Consider the following 20,061-nt stretch of genomic DNA (forward strand, 5'->3'; position numbering starts at 1 on the left):
TTTTTAACCGATGGTGTGTAGGCGCGACGGACCATCAGTCAGCTTCATCGGTTAACCTATAACAACGGTCCGTCGGTCCGTTCTCATCGGATGGACTGATCGTGTGTACGTGGCTTAAGTGTATTAGTGGGCTTTAAAGACAAAGCTTAATTAATTAATTAATTTTGAGTTTTTCTGACACTCCAGCTACATATGAGATTACTTTATTTTTCTATATTCTGCTTCTTCCTCTGTCTACTGTAATTGTCATGTGCTTTTCCTTGACCTTGTCAATAGTTCAATGAAATTCCAGTCTGAGTAACCATAAACTTTCAAGGAACTCCTGAGATGTCTGTATTCTTTATCCTGTTTTATGACTCTGTGTTTGTTGTTGCCCTCTCAGCCCAGTGTTGCAGAGTCCTAAAAGTAAATTTGTGTTCCATTGTGTGGAGAAAGTTAATAAGTAGATACTGTTCTGTAAGAGTAGGTTTCATTTCGATTTTATTGTCTAAGTCACTACCATCCGTGGCATGAAACACACAGTACATTAATAGTAATTTGTTACTCTGTGTATCCTCCTGGGGAAAGTGATGTTTTAGTAGTATACTCACTAAAAGATTGCACTTCAAATGTTGTAATCGTGACGCATTTATCATTCAACTGAACCAATTACTTAGTGATGTTCCTCTGAATGAGTTCACCCCCACCACTTCCATATACAGATTAACTACAGTGCAGGGCATCCGAAGCAGAAGCTGGATGATGGTACACTGGTACTAATAAAATCCACAAGGTTTATTCAAAAAAATCAGCAAAATCCAAGAAAAACAGCATACAATGAAAACAAGCCAACAGGTACAAAACAGATTATAACACAATACATAAGTAAGTGATCTGCTTACACATCCAGCTGTAGTCAATCTAAATATCTTCTCTAACGATAACACACCCCATACAATGGGGGACACTGGTATTCTCATTGCACAGCCATGTTTCAGTCTGTGGAAATTATTCTTCTACTTGAAGTAGGATATGCTTTGCCTGCGTTGAGCTTGGTTTGACTGTGAGGAGTCTTATCCCATTTTAGATTTTTACTAAAGCCACTCATAGATGCCTGGAATCTTATATAGCCGCTGGCAATAATCACTGTGTTCTCCCAGCAAGGATGGCTCCCGCGCTCCCTGCGCAAAGAGAACACAATAGCGCCATGAAAAGGATTCCCCCATCAACACTGACTGAGTTGATGTAGGGTCAAATCAACGTTAGTTTTCTACTCAGCGAGTAGAAAATATATAGGAGCAAGATGGAAAAAATTTCCTGAACGAACAAACTTCTAATAGTATATTTGTTTTTCATTTGGGAAAGTACATAAATTCCAAAATTGAATATTAGAAGCAAACAAAAAATCGAAGTACCTTTGAACTAAATTCTTCAAGTCATCAAATGTACTGAGAATTTTCATGTGAATGTTTATACGAATGTTTGTTAAAAAATCTACTGGCCAACTATACTTTTATCTATAAATTCTAGATAGGGGTGGCAGTACAAGGTCTGATCAATGGCATCTACCTTTTGTTGCTGTCGTATGCAGTCTATCATTTGTATGCTGTCACAGCTAGTGTGGTGTATTTTAAGTGATTCATTAGTAGAGATGGGCCGAACAAACCCCCCCCCCCCCTGTTCGGTTCGCAGCAGAACTCCCGAACAGGGGAAAAGTTCTAAACCGAACTGCAAACCCTATTGAAGTCTAAGGGAGCTGGACAAGAACAATTAAAAGTGCCCATTTTGAAGCCTTTTATGCAAGTAATTGCCCATAAAAGGGGTATGGGGGTGTGGGTACTTCCCTTAGCGACATGTACCAATGCAAAAAAAACTTTTAAAAATGATTGTTTTTTCAGGAGCAGGGATTTAAATGATGCTTAAAGTGCAACAATAAAAAAATCATTTAAATATAGTGCCTGGGGAGTCTCTTTAGTCTGCCTGTAAAGTGGCGCAATTGTGCCATGTATAGAACATGCTGCAGCAAAAATGACATTTCTAAATAAATAAAAACAATCTGTCAAATCACATTTAAATTTACTTGCGTTTGCAATTGCCGGAACCCGGGTACTAAATACATAAAGAAATGCATGCCCCCCCCCCCAGACCATACCAAACCCTGGGCTGTGGCTTAAAGCCCCCTTTAAGAAAGCCCTTACCCTTACCGATTCACCAAAAAAGTGTCAAAAAGTAATAAAAACACAGAGTTTTTGACAATTACTTTATTAAAAAATAAAAAAACAGTGTCCCCTGATGTAAATCCACAGTCAATTACACCGCCCACCACACCCAAAAAAACACACAAAAATGCCAAATGCCTCCTCCGCTGTTTGACAGTTATTATGTAGTGAAGTGGCAGCCACCCAGTGACGTCACCTGGTGATGTCATGGACCGGTGCATGCTGGGTCAGTGACATCACAAGGAGGCAGTGCCACCAGGTGATATCACTAGGTGGTCTTGCCCTTACCTATATAAGGACTGTCAAACAGTGGAGGAGGCATTCGGCTGTCGGCCATCAATAAAGGCGCAGTGTTTTTTTGTTACTCTTTTTGGGATGTGGTGGGCGGTGTGATTGACAATGGATTTACATCAGGGGGACACTGTATTTTTTGGTAGATGGTGGATGAGTACTCCATACTCATTCACATGGGGGGGCAGGATCTGGGGGTCCTCTTGTTGAAGGGGGCTTCGAAATTCCAATAAGCCACCATGCCCATAGACTCCGACAACTACAGCAAAGGGATGTGGGGAAGAGACCCTTGTTCCCATCAACATTGTGCAACAAACCTGCGAATCCTGGAAAGTCTAGCAATAGCTTAGCAAGTCATTTTCAAACTTGAAGCTCAATCAGGGTAGCAAGGCAAAATTGTAATGCTTGGATCCTGACTAAACAATTAACACAGCCATCTTGTCGTGTGAGGTCAGATTGGAAGGAATTTTTGCGCTGAATAAGACAGCAGACTCTCGGATAAAGATGTTCAGCCTCTCCTCCCCCAATATGTGTACAGGGGTGGACTAGCCCATAGGGGGATAGGAGAATCCTTCAATAACCAAAATAAAATTCAGCCTGTCCAGGTGCTCCCTGGGAGTTGCTGAAGGCTGTGCAGCTGAGTTGAATGACAGTGTGGGCTGGAAGAAGAGACATATGACAGCGGGTAGCCATTTTCTTCAGTAAGTGGAGAAATTAAAAGCCTAAAGTTGAATAATTGAATACAATTAAATTAACAATCAATATCCCATTGGGATACAGTGACTTAATTTTTTAGGGGCATTTTCTGTTTTGTTTGCTGGGAATTGGGCAGGTGCCCTACCACTATCTTGTTTATCAAGTGAACCAGAAAAGTCTATATTATTCAGAATTTTTGACTGACTAGAAATTATGATACTATATCCTGGGGCACAGTAAGAATGATCAAATTGTTTGGGGACATCAGTCAGTCACTTCTAGACTTGACTGGAAATACTATTTGCTGGGATTTGGGTGGGAAGCCACCTTGCTTAGCAAGTGAGACAGAAAAAAATAAAAAATCGTAAACAAATCTGATAAATGACTGACTAAAATTTTAAACACTAAAATGCATTGAACAGTAAGGTGGTATAATTTATTTTGGGACCCTGGCCTGGTAAGTCATTCATTTCTGCACTGGTAATTCTGGGGTGCACTTTCAAAAACCGGATACAGATTTTTTATTGCAGAAGAGACATGCAATGAGATTAGTTTAAGATTCATTGAGTACAAAAATTTAGAAATCAGACATGCCATATGTCTGATTATGTTTGCATGATGTTGTTATGAATAAAATGCAAATTTCTTTTTTTGCATTTAGTCATGGCATCTAAAATAAAGGCATTGATAAGTGTAGCCTGACAGCAGTGGGAGCCGCTGTCACAATACATTGTCCCAATGGGGGGGGGGGGGGGTTGGGACTGACTGATGTCCCCAAACAATTGGGACACCTTGTCTGTGTGAATAGAGGAATCTGTTTTTTTTTTCCTTTTTTTTTTCCATTCAGCCCTCTGACTGAACAGAAAAAAATAAACTGTCTATGGCCAGCTTAAAACTGCATTGGTCATTTGACCTTTTACTGTGGAACTCAAGCGCAAACTGCTAGAGTTAAATGACTGTGTCTCAAGTGTACTTAGCCCCCCATTCCATACTGCCACAGCTCATTATCCACCATCCCTAGTCCTCCGGCCTGACAGACTTGCCCAGCTTCCTGGGCTTATCTTCCACTTCTCGAAGTCCAAGACCTCTACTGCAAGTCTTGCTTCAATCCTCTTGAAAGTTTCTACGAGAGGAAGGTGAGCTCCATAATTACTTAAAAATACATAAATACTACACATCTTCAGCATTGATTGTAATATCCCCAACCTTGCCTGTTCCAGAACAGACACACTTTACCGTTCTCCACTGAAAAAAATGTTGAGTTTACCTTTTTTGCATGCATTTGAACAAATTGGCTTGTGCAGGCAGTCTTACAAGAGCAGCTGCTGGCAGTAATGACCATTCTGTGAACATGATCTTAAGCCTCGTACACACGACCGAGGAACTCGACGGGCGAAACACATCGTTTTCCTCATCGAGTTCCTTGTTAGGCTGTCGAGGAACTCGACAAGGCAAGTTTCTCCATTCCCGTCGAGGAAAAAGAAGACATGCTCTCTTTTTGGCTCGACTGGATCCTCGACAGTTTCCTCGTCGAAAAATGTACACACGACCGGTTTCCTCGGCAAAAAAAAAAATCCCAGCAAGTTTCTTGCTGGTTTTTCCCAAGAAACTCGGTCGTGTGTACGAGGCCTGAGACTCAGTGTGCACAAATTGCATATAGGATCTCCAGAGTTTCAATATTACACTTTCATTTTGTTTTGTTTGATATTAATTAGGAGAATCTATTCCTGTGACAAAAACTCAGCTGCCACATCTAGACAAAACAATGCCGTGGAAACAATACAGTGGAGAAGATTATAAACGCCATATTCTGTTTTGCGGAACTGAAGTAATACAGACTGAATCCACTGCACAGGGCCCAGCCAAAGCTATAGTTTTAAGAACAGGTGAGCTAAGTATGGACATGTATATTTTCAGAAAAAAATTATGCTTCTCTTTTCACAATAATAATTTACCAAAAAAATGTTCCCTACAGTCATCAGTGCAACAAATGTAAGCTTTAGTTTGAAATGTTTTTCTTTTCTTTTATCATAGGTTTCAATACAACTAAAGGTGACATGGTGAGATCCATATTATATCCAAAACCATTAAACTTTAAATTAGACAGAGACGTAAGATGGTTCTATATATTCCTGGCATGTCTGGCCATCATTGGAATCATCTATGCGGTTACAATATATGTACAGAGGAAGGTAATATAACCCATACAATTGTAATTTTTACCTTTTCTCCTTATTCTGCTACAGTCAAAGTTGAACTCCAGGCAGATATTAAAGGCACAAATTAATGCAGCTAGGTATTCACTACTACGTCATTAGCAGCATACAGAAAGTACCTGAAATTGACTTGGTATCAGCCTCTTGCAGTGCACTGTACAGTCTATACAGCAGTGCTCAGAGATGGGAAGGGGAAGAAGCACAGATAGCTTTTCCAGTGTGCTGCAGTGTAAGGAGCATGCTAACAGATCAATGTGTTGCTTTGCCCATCACTTTCCATTCACAGGGTGGGGAGACCTTTAATGTAAAGTGAAACTGCAAAAAGCAGCTAATGATTATGGGCCGGATTCAGATACAACTTACGACGGTGTATCTACAGATACGCCGTCGTAAGTCTGAGTGTGAGCCGTCGTATCTTGGCGCCTGATTCAAAGAATCAGATATGCCTCACGGTTGATTTCTGCGTTGAATATGCAAATTACATAGATACGCCGATTCACAAATGTAGTTCCGTCCGGCACATCTATATACGCCGTTTACGTAAGGCGTCGGTCTGGCGTAACTTTACCCCTCATAAAGCAGGGGTAAGTCATGTTAGGTATGGACGTCGGAAACGTCGGAACAGCGTCGTATTTTACATCGTTTGCGTAAGTCGTCCGTGAATGGGGATGGGCCTAGGTTACGTTCACGTTGCCTAAACATTGAGCCGACGTATCTTAGGGAGAAAATTTGATGTGATACTTAACATGCGCGCACATGCGCCGTTTGTAAAGCGCATCATTTACGTGGGGTCACAAAATATTTACATACAACACGCCCACTACCAGCCTAGTTTGAATTAGGCAGGCTTACGCCGGCCCATATACGCTACGCCGACGTAACTAAGGACGCAAATTGTTTCTGAATACGGTACTGACGTATCTTAGGGAGAAAATTCGATGTGATACTGAACATGCGCGCACATGCGCCTTTCGTAAAGCGCGTCATTTACGTGGGGTCACGAAACATTTTCATACAACACGCCCACTACCAGCCTAGTTTGAATTAGGCAGGCTTACGCCGGCCCATATACGATACGCTGCCGTAACTAAGGACGCAAATTGTTTCTGAATACGGTACTCGCCTGACTTAGTTACGGCGGCGTAGCGCATATGAGATGTGCTATGCCCGCAGAAAGATACGCGATTCTTTCTGAATACGGCCCTAAGTCACTACGTTGGGCAGGGTTGTTGTGTGCAGAGCAGTGCAAATCTTAGAACTGAAGGGGCAGAAAAACAAATCCTTTGATAGTTAAAACAGATGTCCTATAGGTACCGTATTTTATATGTGTATTTGATTGTTTGCCTAGAGTTCAGTTTCAGTTTTTTTGATAAATCTAGGTGGCTACAAGTAAATGTGATTGTACAGTCATACTATAAAGCACGTAGCTCGCTTTAAGATTACAATATAAATTAAGTCTAAGAAAAAAATGTGGTATTTACTACTGTGCAATACATTTTACAAGAAATCCACACTATAATTACAGAATAACATACACCGGGTCAACATCAGAAAAGGATTACACTGTGATTGTTGCGTTGGCTGGAAATGAAAAAGAGGTCATCACACATAATATGACACTAGGAAGTTTTGACATAATTGTTTTCCCCAATTGTAAAGTTCACATCCCAGATCTACTGCGTATAGTGTTGTATTCTGTATTACACCTAACATGGCTTTTTACTCTAGAAGTAGAAAATTGAGAATGCCACTTTCCCAGAGGTCCCTGCTTCCTAAAATAGTTTCTGAGTCAAAATGTCCTAACTTCCAATCCACAAGCTGGAGAAGGAGGAAACGTCTAGGTAACCCAACCTCAGACAAGAAACAGGAAGTGGGCTGTATAAGATATTTACTGGCAGAAAAAAAAAGTTTTACTATCCAAAGTTAAAACAACAAGGGCAGAAGATTTAATAGATGGAAAGTTGAAAAAATGACTAAAGTTCTATTTTAAGTATAGAATGTGTGTGTTTGTTTTTTTGTTTTTTGCTTCAGCAATGCAACCTTACCTTTTTCGGTTTAGTACCTTAAAGTTCACATCCCAGATCTACTGTGTATAGTGTTGTATTCTGTATTACACCTAACATGGCCTTTTACTCTAGAAGTAGAAAATCGAGAAAGCCACTTTCCCAGAGGTCCCTGCTTCCTAAAATAGTCAAAATGTCCTAACTTCCAATGCAGAAGCTGGTAAAGGTACACTTTTTTTTCCCTAAATAGCTTCCTTTACCTTAGTGCAGTCCTTCTTCACTTACCTCATCCTTCGATTTTGCTTTTAAATGTCCTTATTTCTTCTGAGAAATCCTCACTTCCTGTTCTTCTGTCTGTAACTCCACACAGTAATGCAAGGCTTTTTCCCTGATGTGGAGTGTCATGCTCGCCCCCTCCCTTGGACTACAGGAGAGTCAGGACGCTCTCTAGGTTGCAGATAGAAAAAAGAGCTGTGTGTTAGTGGGTGTCCTAACTCTCCTGTAATCCAAGGGAGGGGGCGAGCACGACACTCCACACCAGGGAGAAAGCCTCACATTACTGTGTGGAGTTACAGACAGAAGAACAGGAAGTGAGGATTTCTCAGAAGAAATAAGGACATTTAAAAGCAAAATCGAAGGATGAGGTAAGTGAAGGAGGACTGCACTAAGATAAAGGAAGCTATTTAGGGGGAAAAAAATTGTACCTTTACAACCCCTTTAAGTTATCACACATTGTGCTTCTTGGGACATACAGGGGTTTAACTTGATAGCAGAATTAAATACATACATTTTTTATATTTTAGTTTTAATTGGGAAGAAATAATTAAAGATTTGAAAACAGTTGTTCTTACCAGCACACATCCACAAACACAATGGGGGAGATGTACTAAATCAGGTGCAAACAGAATTTGGTGCAGCAGTACATAGCAACCAATCAGCTTCTTACTTTAGTTTGTTCAATGAAGCTTTGACAATAAAGCCTAGAAGCTGACTGGTTTATATGCAGAGCTGCACCATATTCTGTGTGTAACTGTTTTAGTAAATCTCCCCCAATATGAACTGTCCCAAAGTTCTGAACGTAAACCCAAACCCCATTGGAATCAATCTTTAATTGTTTTCTGGCCATTTTCAGGGCTAAAGGGCAAATAGATAAAATTTGAGTTTCCTGCGTGATACTGAAAAAATTTGCAAACATGTGCAAGATGCAAACTTTTTTTTAAATTATACTATTTAGCTGGGTGCAGCGATTTTAATAATGCTTAAAGTAAAACATTATGTAAAATTCCTTTAATTAATATGCTTGGGGATAGCCTGAACTTGCCAGTGAAGTGGAACACATGTACATTGTTTACAATGTTATATTGCTAATTTAATATTCACAAGGAAAGAAATGCCATTTTAATTATTGGTACATAATGGTTTCCTGGCAGCTTAGTTTTCTTGGAAAAAAAAATTGCATGATCACCCTTCAGAAGTTTAGGGGGACCTTTGGGGGGCTCCCCGTGCATTTTTTTCCAAAAAAGGAGCCATCTGGAAAATATAAAGTGCTGGCAATTTTTTTTTCTTGAATGTCACTTTTACTGTAATACACACACACAAAACAAATAGAGTGCTACTACCCATACAGAGAAATAACAGTAGAGCTCATGGGTGCTTGATCCACAGTTGTTTGTCTTGAAAACAGCATTTCATTAAGATGATCCACACAGCCAGTTGTTGCTCTTCAAAATATTCATGTTTGTTGAAAAACCACAGGGTTCAAACGCAGATAAAACCAGTTCAGGGGGTTCATCCTGCAAGGTCTTAGTCATAACTATGACTAAGGCCTTGTGTAGGCTGAAACACGTCAACTGGTCAACATTCTACAGATGTAATACAATTGACTGTTATAACAAAAAAAATTCTGGGATCCCCTTCACAATAACCTCATATCAGTCCATACCAGACCCTTATCTGAGAATGCAACCCGGCATCCTGAACCATACCAGGCCACATGCCCTTAACATGGGGGGGTGCTTTGGCTTTGATGGGGACAAGGCCTCTCCATGACAACCCTGGGCTGTGGTTGTGGGGGTCTGTGGGCAGGGAGCTTTACAGAATCTGGAAGTCCCCTTTAACAAGGGGGGCCCCAGATCTCGCCCCTCATGTGAATGAGTATGGGGTACATTATACCCCTACCCATTCACCAAAAAAGTATAAAAAAAATATATAAACACACACACACACAATTCCTTTATTAAACATATAAAAACAACATCCCCTGATATATGTCAATCACGATGCCTGCCGCCACCATCGGACACAAAAAAAAAACTCTCCACCCACAACAAAGGCTTATCCCTGTATGCCTGCTCCACCATCTGACAGTTTTTGAATAGGTAAGGGGCAGGGTCACCTGGCGATATCGCCTGGTGGCAGCGCCCCGTGTGATGTCACCGATCAGTGCATGATGGGTCATCGATGTCACATGTGCGTAGTGCCAACAGGAGATGTCGCTAGGTGGCCCTGCCCCTTACCTTTTTAAGAACTGTCAGATGGTGGAGCAGGCACGCGGTGGTTTGCCTTAGTTGTGGGCGGAGTGTGTATTTTTTTTCTGTTTTTGGTTTGGCAGTGGCAGCAGGCGTCGTGATTGACAATGGATTTACATTGTTTTTTTCATTTTTAATAAAGGAATTGTCAAAAACTGTGTGTAACGAAATCAATAGATGGTGATGCGCTCTAAGTGATGACACAAACAATGTGCAAAATTAAAGTGATGAGTGTTACAAAAAATAAAGTAATACAAACGATAAATAATGTAATGTGCCATGTGCTTAAAAACAGTGGAAACCTCAATAGTAAATTCATATAAACATGACAAAATCCCAAAAATATAAGGAAATACCAAAAGAAAAGGAAAAAAAAAACGGGGTACCAGATAGTGTAGTATGTAAAATATAAGCTTTTTTATTTAATAGATCCAACTGCAGTACTCACATTTAAAAACAAGGTAAAATGCAAAGCACCACGAGCATTGAGCTTGCACAGCGACGTCACTTCCTGTGCCTGTCTGTTCCGACGCATAGCGTCGCGGTCACGTGAATTTATCCCTGATGAAGTCACGTCATCTATTAAATAAAAAAGCTTATATTTTACATACTACACTATCTGGGACCCCCTTTTCTTTCTTCATATGATTTATGTACCTATCTGGGAGAACTTTCCACCTCATATATTTTCACCCCTTGATAGACACATATACGGTACATCATCCTAAACCACTGACCAGGATTTGTTAGGAAGCCGGCAGAGGGATCCATTATGGGACCAGGGATCTGCATTTGCTCTCTCATTGAGGTGTTATTACACTGAAGAAAAGTCATTGTTTACATTGCTATAGTTGCACTGAAGATTATCCACCGTTTAGTTTGCTACACTTCAACGGAAGAAAAGTTACTGTTTACATTGCTATATTTGCACTGAAGATTATTCAATATATAGTTTGCTATATTTGCACGGAAGAAAAGTCATTGTTTACATTGCTATTTGCACAGAATAGCAGAGGAATTTCAACACTCGTGTATTCACTATTCTTTATTATAATCGCCTGGAACTATTATTCAATATTTTTTAACACTGTTCTTTTGATGTTTCCTTTTACTTATATTTTTTTGTATTTTGTCATGTTTATATGAATTTACTATTGAGGTTTCCACTGTTTTTAAGCATGTGGCACATTACATTTTTTATTGTTTGCATTACTTTATTTATTGTAGCACTCATCACTTTAATTTTGCATATTGTTTGTTTTATCACTTAGAGCGCAACACCATATATTGATTTTGTTACATTATTCACTGTGGTTTATGGATTGACGCTTTCCGTGCTTACAGCAACTAGTATCTCGTCCTACTCTCTTTTCTTTCCTGTGGTGGCACATGAATATCTTTTAATTTAATTGTTATTCAAAAACTGTGTGAGGTTTTATTTTTTTTGGCACTATTGTATGGTAAATGAATAGGGGTACAATTTACCCCTACTCATTCACGTTGGGAGGGGGATTGTGCGCCCCACTTGCTCACTTGCTCATTCCCCACACCTTTCCTGGCCTGCCAGGCTGCATGCTCGGATAAGGGTCTGGTATGGATTTTGGGGGGACCCCAAGCCATTTTTTCACATTTTTCTAATGCCGGCATTGTTTTAAATTTTTTCATTCAGCTGTCAGCGAGGAAGCCCGTTGACAGCTGATGACTCATCCTTTGTTAAGGACACAGCAGATAGGTTCCTGGTCTGCACCTTAAAGCGGAGTTCCACCCAAAAATGGAACTTCCACTTTAAGTGGCAGTGACCCCCTGGCATGCCACATTTGGCATGTAATTTTTTTGGGGAGGGAGTGGATACCCTCTTTTTAGAGGCATCTAGCTCTCACTTCCTCCTGGGGCTCTGCAGCGCTGGAAGGAAGTTCACCTCTCCCCCCTCCCTCCCTGTAATCTTCTGAGACACATCACGGGTACCAGAAGATTGCCCGGTCATTCACAGCACGCAACGTGGCTCGTGCATGCGCAGTGCATGCCTGGCTGTGAAGCTACAGCTGGGTTCCCATACTAAGAATGCCAGAGCCGTGGAGAGGAGGGGTAGAGGAGTGGGGCTTTGTACGCCCACATCGCTGGACCGTGGGACAGGTGAGTGTCTGATTATTAAAAGTTAGCAGCTACACTTTTTGTAGCTGCTGACTTTTAAAAAGTCTCGGTCTGAACGGCTCACTCAACACTAGTGATGAGGACAAGAGCATCTTTTTAACAACCCTGGCCCAGTAGTTGTGGCCATATTTGGTTAATGTTATCAGCAACCATCCCTGCTCCTTGATGTACATTCAGCTGTCAGTCCTATTTGCACGTCCTTTCACATTTTTTGTGTCCATTATCACAGTTTTCCTGACTTTATAGTAATTTTATTTCTGATGGGAAAATGACAACAGGATTTACCTAATATGTCATTTTTTTTGTTATTAGGTACCTGCATGGAGAATTATTGTGGAGTCTCTGGTTCTCATAATCTGTGCTGTATCCCCAGTTATTCCAGCAGCCTTGATGGTTGGGATTCTTTATGCTAAAAGGAGACTAAGAAAAAAGCGGGTATACTGTGTCAGTCCAGACAGAATTAACATGTGCGGCCAGATCAATCTTTTCTGCTTTGATAAGGCAAGTTTTTTTTTTTTTTTTCAGTTTAAAGTAAAATAATCTGAAATACAAACACACTTAAATTACACATTGCAGTCCCAAATCCGTGTTTTGTGCAGTCAATGCAGCTGTTGATACTCTCTATGCTAACAACTAAGTGACCTTTTCACACATTTATTGCATTTGATTACATTTGAAAGCCATTTGATTCTTAAGCCAAAATATTGTATTACTGTCCATAGAAGTGGTCAAATAATGTAGTCAGTGTACTCTATATGATATTGACTCTTAGTAAATTATGCTGCTACTAAAACAAATGTGCAGCCAGCTGATATAGAACTTGCTGTATTGTTAGATTTCATGTCTGTAGTTACTCCCTGTTCCCATCAGGTGTCTGGCAGCTTCTAATATCTGTAATTTCATACCTGATCATGATCTGATCATGCAATATTGATTAGCAAAAGACTGTAGCAATTGGTCCGCCTTATTGGTCCACTTTATTGTCCAAATTCTACTTGATATGGATATTTGATAACTGAGAAGGTATTTGGATCATGCAGGGCTACAGTACTGGTTGAACTAATGCACTGTATTTTGTCCCACTTCAGGCACACATCCCCCTCACTCCCCCAGGTTTGGCAGCAGGATACCCGCTGTTGCTGGCTGCTCCCCAAACTTGCTCATTAATTTCTTTATGGACCTTGCTTTGTGCACTGGTGCACAGTCAAGTTGGAACAGGGGCCATCCCCAAACTATTCTCACAAAGTTGGGAGCATGAAATTGTGAAAACTGCCTTGGTATACTGATGCCTTACCAATTACCTTCACTGGAACTGAAAGGAATAGCTCAACCCTTAAAAAACTACCCCACACCATAATCCCCCCTCCACCAAATGATTTGGACCAGTGCACAAAGCAAGGTCCATAAAGACATGGATGAGCGGGTTTGGGGTGGAGGAACTTGACTGGCCTGCACAGAGTCCTGACCTTAACCCGATAGACCACCTTTGGGATGAATTAAAGTGGAGACTGTGAGACGGGCCTTCTCGTCCACAACAGTGTATGACCTCACAAATGCGCTTCTGGAAGAATGGTCAAACATTCCCATAGACACACTCCTAAACCTTGTGGACAGCCTTCCCAGAAGAGTTGAAGCTATTATAGTGGCAAATGGTTGGCCCACTCAATATTTAATCCTACGGACTAAGTCTGGCATGCCATTAAAGTTCAAATGCGTGTAAAGTCAGGCGTCCCAATACTTTTGCTAATATAGTGTATGTTTATTCAGGAGTCTGATGCACAAACTGTTCCATCTAATCCTGCAAGCCCTAATGCATTTTACTACGTGCAGAGCTTATTCTTAGAGTAAGAATCATGGGATGAAAGAGACCTTAAATCAGGGCTTAACAACATACGCATGTAACTTATGAAACATTTAGAAAGTATTGACCAGCTGGAATGGAGGCTCCCTTAACATGTCATGGATGTACAGCAGCATATGCCAGACATGATCCATAGCTTGTGTCTGATAGAAACTTGTTGTTGTATTGTATTGTATGGAAAAAGGACCACTTTTGCATACGCTCTTTAAGATGTATGGGTTATTGGTCAAACCAACGGAGAATTACCAGTTGCCTTTTTTTTTTAGAAAATAGGAACTGGATTTGGGTAGAACCTTCTTGCCAGGTCAAAGTACCAATATAATACATTCCATATTTAAAACAGCGACATGTACGATAGCTGGGATTCTGTACCATTGGTACAGAACCCCAACTATACTTCACAAATGCTTTCTGAACATACCAGATGGTTGCTGACGCTGTCAGAGGGAACAGGGGACTCTAATACAACATTTTTGGTCCTGCCCTAGAATTAGGACATTTTGGAAAGGTCCGGGAGATCATGCAAAAATTCAGTGATATTGAAATCCTGGAAGCCCCGGCCTTTTTCCTTTTGCATTTATCCGAAATCCCAGCTAGAACATACAGGAAGTCCATCTTGTGCAACTTATCAAATTCATCCAAAGTCTGTATCCCCCTTACTTGGAAACTGACACAGCCCCCCACAGTGGGAATGTGGCTTAGGAAGGTAGAGGAAGTAAACCGAATGGATGATCTAGTCTGGACGTCGCGTCAAAAAAAAGAAATCTATATGTAAACATGGTCGCCAAGGATTTTTTTTGTTTCTTCAGAGGAAGGAAGAAAACATCTTCATGTGACCCCCAGAAGATGAGGGAGGAGGACATAGGTCCTTTAGTATAACTTTAATGGAGAGGAAGGGAGCCTTTTGGGGGGGTGGAATTGGAGGGGGGTTCTCCTTGTAGGTTTCTTTTTTTTCCTTTTAAGGTGGGGGGGGGGCAGAAAAAGGAAAGGAGGGGAATAGTCGGATATTAGCTGCTTTGTCTGGAACATAAGGGGGGGGGGGTAGTTGGTGTGCCAGGTCCTGAATCCGGGGTTGCGTTTCCCCTTGACCAGGTTTGGTTAGCAATTTGGAAAGTGGAATATACATGGAGATATTTGATGTCTTTGATATTCCCCCAGATTCAACTTTCTGTTTTGTACTCATATAATAAACGATACTTTTTATTTTTTACAAAAACTTCTATCCACTATGTGGTTTATACCTTTGTGCCTTTAAAGTCCAGTCAGGGGACCCATTGCTTTTTTCTGATTCTTTTTTTGGATGTGGCGCCATATAGAGACACAAAACGATAATCTGTCTTTCAGATTCAACGTCAAGGTTAAACGATATTGAATTTGATAATATGTTGTTGGTTGCTTAAATACAGGTGGTGTATGTTAATTATGGAAGAGGCTGTTCATATTCCTTTTGTTAAAATAAAAAATAAATAAATAGAAACTTGTTGTTACAAGACTTTTTAATTTGTTGCAAATCTCTTTGTTATATTTCAAAAGAGATACTAAGTTTTGTTCATACCTAATCACTTATAAGCCAGAACAGGTCAATTAACCACTAGCTACTCCAAAACACTGTACAATACTGGCTTTGAAGAGTACTGGTGCACATTAACTGAAATCATGCCCTTGATGTTACTTTATCATGGTATTTTCATTCTGCTCATAAAAGAACAGATACAGATAATGCTGGAAACACTTTTACTTCCAAAGTTGGCTCAAAGACTGACATTATCTTGCAAACTAAATCTAAAACTTGCCATTAAGGTGGGATGTTGTCCAAGAAAACATTTATTCATGTAGGAGCATTTGTTTTTACATTTGTTGTTTGGGAAAATGTATTCTTTCCAATGCAGTGGCACATATACAAAATCCAAAAAAAGGTCCAAATGTAGTGTAATATTGAGAGGTAGTTTTGGTATTACTATAAGAACCTCATATGCAAACAAGGCCAGCAAAACTACTCTGTCTCCTATTTGGATTCCTATTTGAATTCCTTTGATTTAGGTTCCTGAAGTTCGGCATCTGGGACAACGTTTCAATGCTTCAATTAAAAACGAGTGGCAAACTGCCCTGTAATGACCACCAATTTACTCTTGTTGGAATTAAAAAGGGGTTGTAAAGGAAAAAAATGTTTTCCCTAAATAGCTACCTTTATCATAGTGCAGTTCTCCTTCACTTACCTCATCCTTCCATTTTGCTTTTAAATGTCCATATTTCTTCTGAGAAATCCTTTTTTTCTGTTCTTCTGTCTGTAACTCAACACCGTAATGCGAGGCTTTCTCCCTGGTGTGGAGAAAGCCTATTGAGGGGTTAGGGGGCAAGCAAGCAAGTCAGGACACTCTCTACTTTGCAGATAGAGAAAGGAGCTGTGTGTTAATGGGTGTCCTGACACTCCTGCTCGCCCCCTCAAGAGGCTTTCTCCACACCAGGGAGAAAGCCTTGCATTACTGTGTATAGTTACAGACAGAAGAACGGGAAGTGAGCATTTCTCAGAAGAAATAAGGACATTTAAAAGCAAAATCGAAGGATGAGGTATGTGAAGGAGGACTGCACTAAGGTAAAGGAAGCTATTTAGGGAAAAAAAAATTCCTTTACAACCCCTTTAAGTCAATCAGTGCCATGTCAGAGTTATGTTTAACCACGAGTTATGCAGACCACAAAATGCAATTTTTTCATGATAATGTTGATCAATATTTTTGGTGTACACACACACACAATATTGAATATGAATATGAATTATTATTTTTATTCATTTGATTTCTAGACAGGAACTCTAACAGAAGATGGCCTTGATTTAATGGGAGTAATACCATCTAAAAATGCATGGTATGTCTGTCTACTAAAATGCTTTCCCTTTATAAGTTTTTCTTTCTTTTTACATAGATTTGATCATTTCTATTAATTTATTTAACTTTTCATCTTAAGCTTTCAGGAAATGTTAACTCATGAACAGATTAACGATCTCTCTGGGGAGCCACTATTTACTGCAATGACATGCTGTCATTCTCTGATCATTGTGGATGGAAAACTACAAGGTGATCCATTAGATGTGAAGATGTTTGAAGCCACTGCCTGGGTAATAGTTTAACACTCCTTTTTTTTAATAATTGCTCTAATATTGAATCACAAATGTTGTACTACAAATATGGGGCCAGATTCACAGACATTTAAGTTGCTCCCCCGCGGCGTAACATATCTGATTTACGTTACACCGCCGCAGGTTTACAGCGTAAGTGCCTGATTCACAAAGCTATTACCTGTAAACTTGCGGCGGTGTAACGTAAATGCGCTCGGCGCAAGCCCGCCTAATTCAAATGGGGCGGGCATCATTTAAATTAGGCGCGTTCCCGCGCCGAACGTTGTGCGCATGCTCCGTGTTCAAATTTCCCGACGTGCATTGCGCGAAATTACGGCGCCCCAACGTTTTTTTTAAATGCGACGTGCGTTACGGCGTTTCGTATTCGCGGACGCAAAAAAAAAAAATTTGAAATTCGACGCGGGAACGACGGCCATACTTTAACATGGCTGATCTAAAGATAAGCCATGTTAACCTCTTGCCGACCGCGCTATAGCAAAAATACTGCTACAGCGCGGTCGAGTTACTGTGACAGGACGTCCCTGGGACGTCCTCGTGCACTTCCACGTTTGCGCGTCCCCTGGGGCGCGCTCGCGGAAGTGTCCGTGCTCGCCGGGTCTAGAAGACCCGGCGCATCACGGATCACGGTAAATTGCCGCGAATCACGGCTGTTTACCACGTGATTGCTCCGTCAAATGACGGAGCGATCACTAGTAAACAAACTGGCGTCATTTGATGACGCCGGTTCCTCCCTCTCCTCTCTGTACCGTTCGGTACAGTGCGAGAGGAGAGGAGAGGAGGGGGGGAGCGCGGGGTGTCAGCAGCTGCTGTGGGCTGGATCTGTGACAACTGCAGTCACAGATCCAGCCATCCCTCCCTGCGCAATACTCTGCAGTACCATCAATACTCTGCAATACCCCATACTCTGCCATCCCTCCCTGCGCAATACTCTGCAGTACCATCAATACTCTGCAATACCCCATACTCTGCCATCCCTCCCTGCGCAATACTCTGCAGTACCATCAATACTCTGCCATCCCTCCCTGCGCAATACTCTGCCATACACCATACTCTGCCATCCCTCCCTGCGCAATACTCTGCAGTACCATCAATACTCTGCAATACCCCATACTCTGCCATCCCTCCCTGCGCAATACTCTGCAGTACCATCAATACTCTGCCATCCCTCCCTGCGCAATACTCTGCCATACCCCATACTCTGCCATCCCTCCCTGCGCAATACTCTGCCATACCCCATACTCTGCCATCCCTCCCTGCGCAATACTCTGCCATACCCCATACTCTGCCATCCCTCCCTGCGCAATACTCTGCCATACCCCATACTCTGCCATCCCTCCCTGCGCAATACTCTGCCATACCCCATACTCTGCCATCCCTCCCTGCGCAATACTCTGCCATACCCCATACTCTGCCATCCCTCCCTGCGCAATACTCTGCCATACCCCATACTCTGCCATACCCCATACTCTGCCATACCCCATACTCTGCCATACCCCATACTCTGCCATACCCCGTTACTCTGCCATACCCCGATACTCTGCAATACCCCGATACTCTGCAATACCCCGATACTCTGCAATAACCCAATACCCTGCGCAATACTCTGCAATACCCCATACTCTGCAATACCCCGATACTCTGCAATACCCCGATACTCTGCAATACCCCGATACTCTGCAATAACCCAATACCCTGCGCAATACTCTGCAATACCCCAATACCCTGCGCGATACTCTGCAATACCCCAATACTCTGCAATACCCCCAATACCCAAATACTCCGCAATACCCCAATACTCTGCAATACCCCCAATACCCCAATACTCTGCAATACCCAAATACTCCGCAATACCCCAATACTCCGCATATATAATGTTTTGGGGTTCTATGTAATTTTCTAGCAAATAAATTGTGATTTTTCCATGTAGGAGAGAAATGTCAGAATTGGCCTGGGTGCTCCAGAACGCCTGATGGCGCTCCCTGCATGTTGGGCCTCTGTATGTGGCCACGCCGTGTAAAAGTAGCACACATGGGGTATCGCCATACTCGGGAGGAATAGCAGAATGTGTTTTGGGGTGTCATTCGTGGTATGCATATGCTGTGTGTGAGAAATAACCTGCGAATATGACAGAAACAAGTTATTTTTTTTTTTTTTTACAGAATTTTCGGTCGTTTTTCTTTTATAGCGCAAAAAATAAAAAACCCAGAGGTGATCTAATACCACCAAAAGAAAGCTCTATTTGTGTGAAAAAAAGGACAAAAATTTCAAATGGGTACAATGTTGTATGACGGAGTAATTGTCATTCAAATTGTGAGAGCACCGAAAGCTGAAAATTGGTCTGGTCAGGAAGGGGGTTTAAGTGCCCAGTGGTCAAGAGGTTAAAGCAGGTGTAACTTTGCGACGGGTAAAAACGACTAGTGACGACGTACGGGATTGCGACGAACGCGCGGATCTTCGTGGATCGCCGTAACTAGTGATTTGCATATTCTACGCCGACCGCAATGGCCTCCCACCTAGCGGCCGACCTAGAATTGCATCCTTAAGATCCGACAGTGTAAGTCAATTACACCTGTCGGATCTTAGGGCTAGCTATGCGTAACTGATTCTATGAATCAGCCGCATAGTTAGGACGGGCGGATCACAGAGATACGACGGCGTATCAGGAGATACGCCGTCGTATATCTCTTTTTTGAATCTGACCCATGGTTCCTAAATAAAAAATAAAAATACTGTTAACTCTTTGCAGAGATAGCAGCAGTATTAATGAACTATTTAGTGTTCACACACGTTTTAGTCGACTAAAATAGGACTAAAACGAATACACTTTTGATGACTAAAATACCATTAAAACTAAAATGGAAAAACAAAGTAAAACAAAATCAAAATTTTACATCATAATTAACACTGCACTACCACATAAGAATAAATAGAGGGCATCAACTAAGCTGCTGAAAGAAGAAAAAAATAAGAAAAATACTTTTCTT

General features: G+C 41.3%; 1 protein-coding gene across 1 annotated transcript in view; it reads left to right on the top strand.

Annotated features, from left to right (window-relative positions):
- LOC120936829 (probable cation-transporting ATPase 13A4) overlaps positions 1 to 20,061 on the top strand; it is a 129,037-nt gene that overhangs the window by 52,784 nt on the left and 56,192 nt on the right. Inside the window, exons 10-14 of the mRNA XM_040349528.1 lie at positions 4,901 to 5,071; positions 5,220 to 5,377; positions 12,396 to 12,584; positions 16,745 to 16,806; positions 16,906 to 17,056. Coding sequence (XP_040205462.1) covers positions 4,901 to 5,071; positions 5,220 to 5,377; positions 12,396 to 12,584; positions 16,745 to 16,806; positions 16,906 to 17,056 — 731 coding nt within the window. The remainder of the gene's footprint in view (positions 1 to 4,900; positions 5,072 to 5,219; positions 5,378 to 12,395; positions 12,585 to 16,744; positions 16,807 to 16,905; positions 17,057 to 20,061) is intronic.

Source organism: Rana temporaria, chromosome 4 (assembly GCF_905171775.1).
Source record: "Rana temporaria chromosome 4, aRanTem1.1, whole genome shotgun sequence".
NCBI classification, from domain to species: domain Eukaryota; kingdom Metazoa; phylum Chordata; class Amphibia; order Anura; family Ranidae; genus Rana; species Rana temporaria.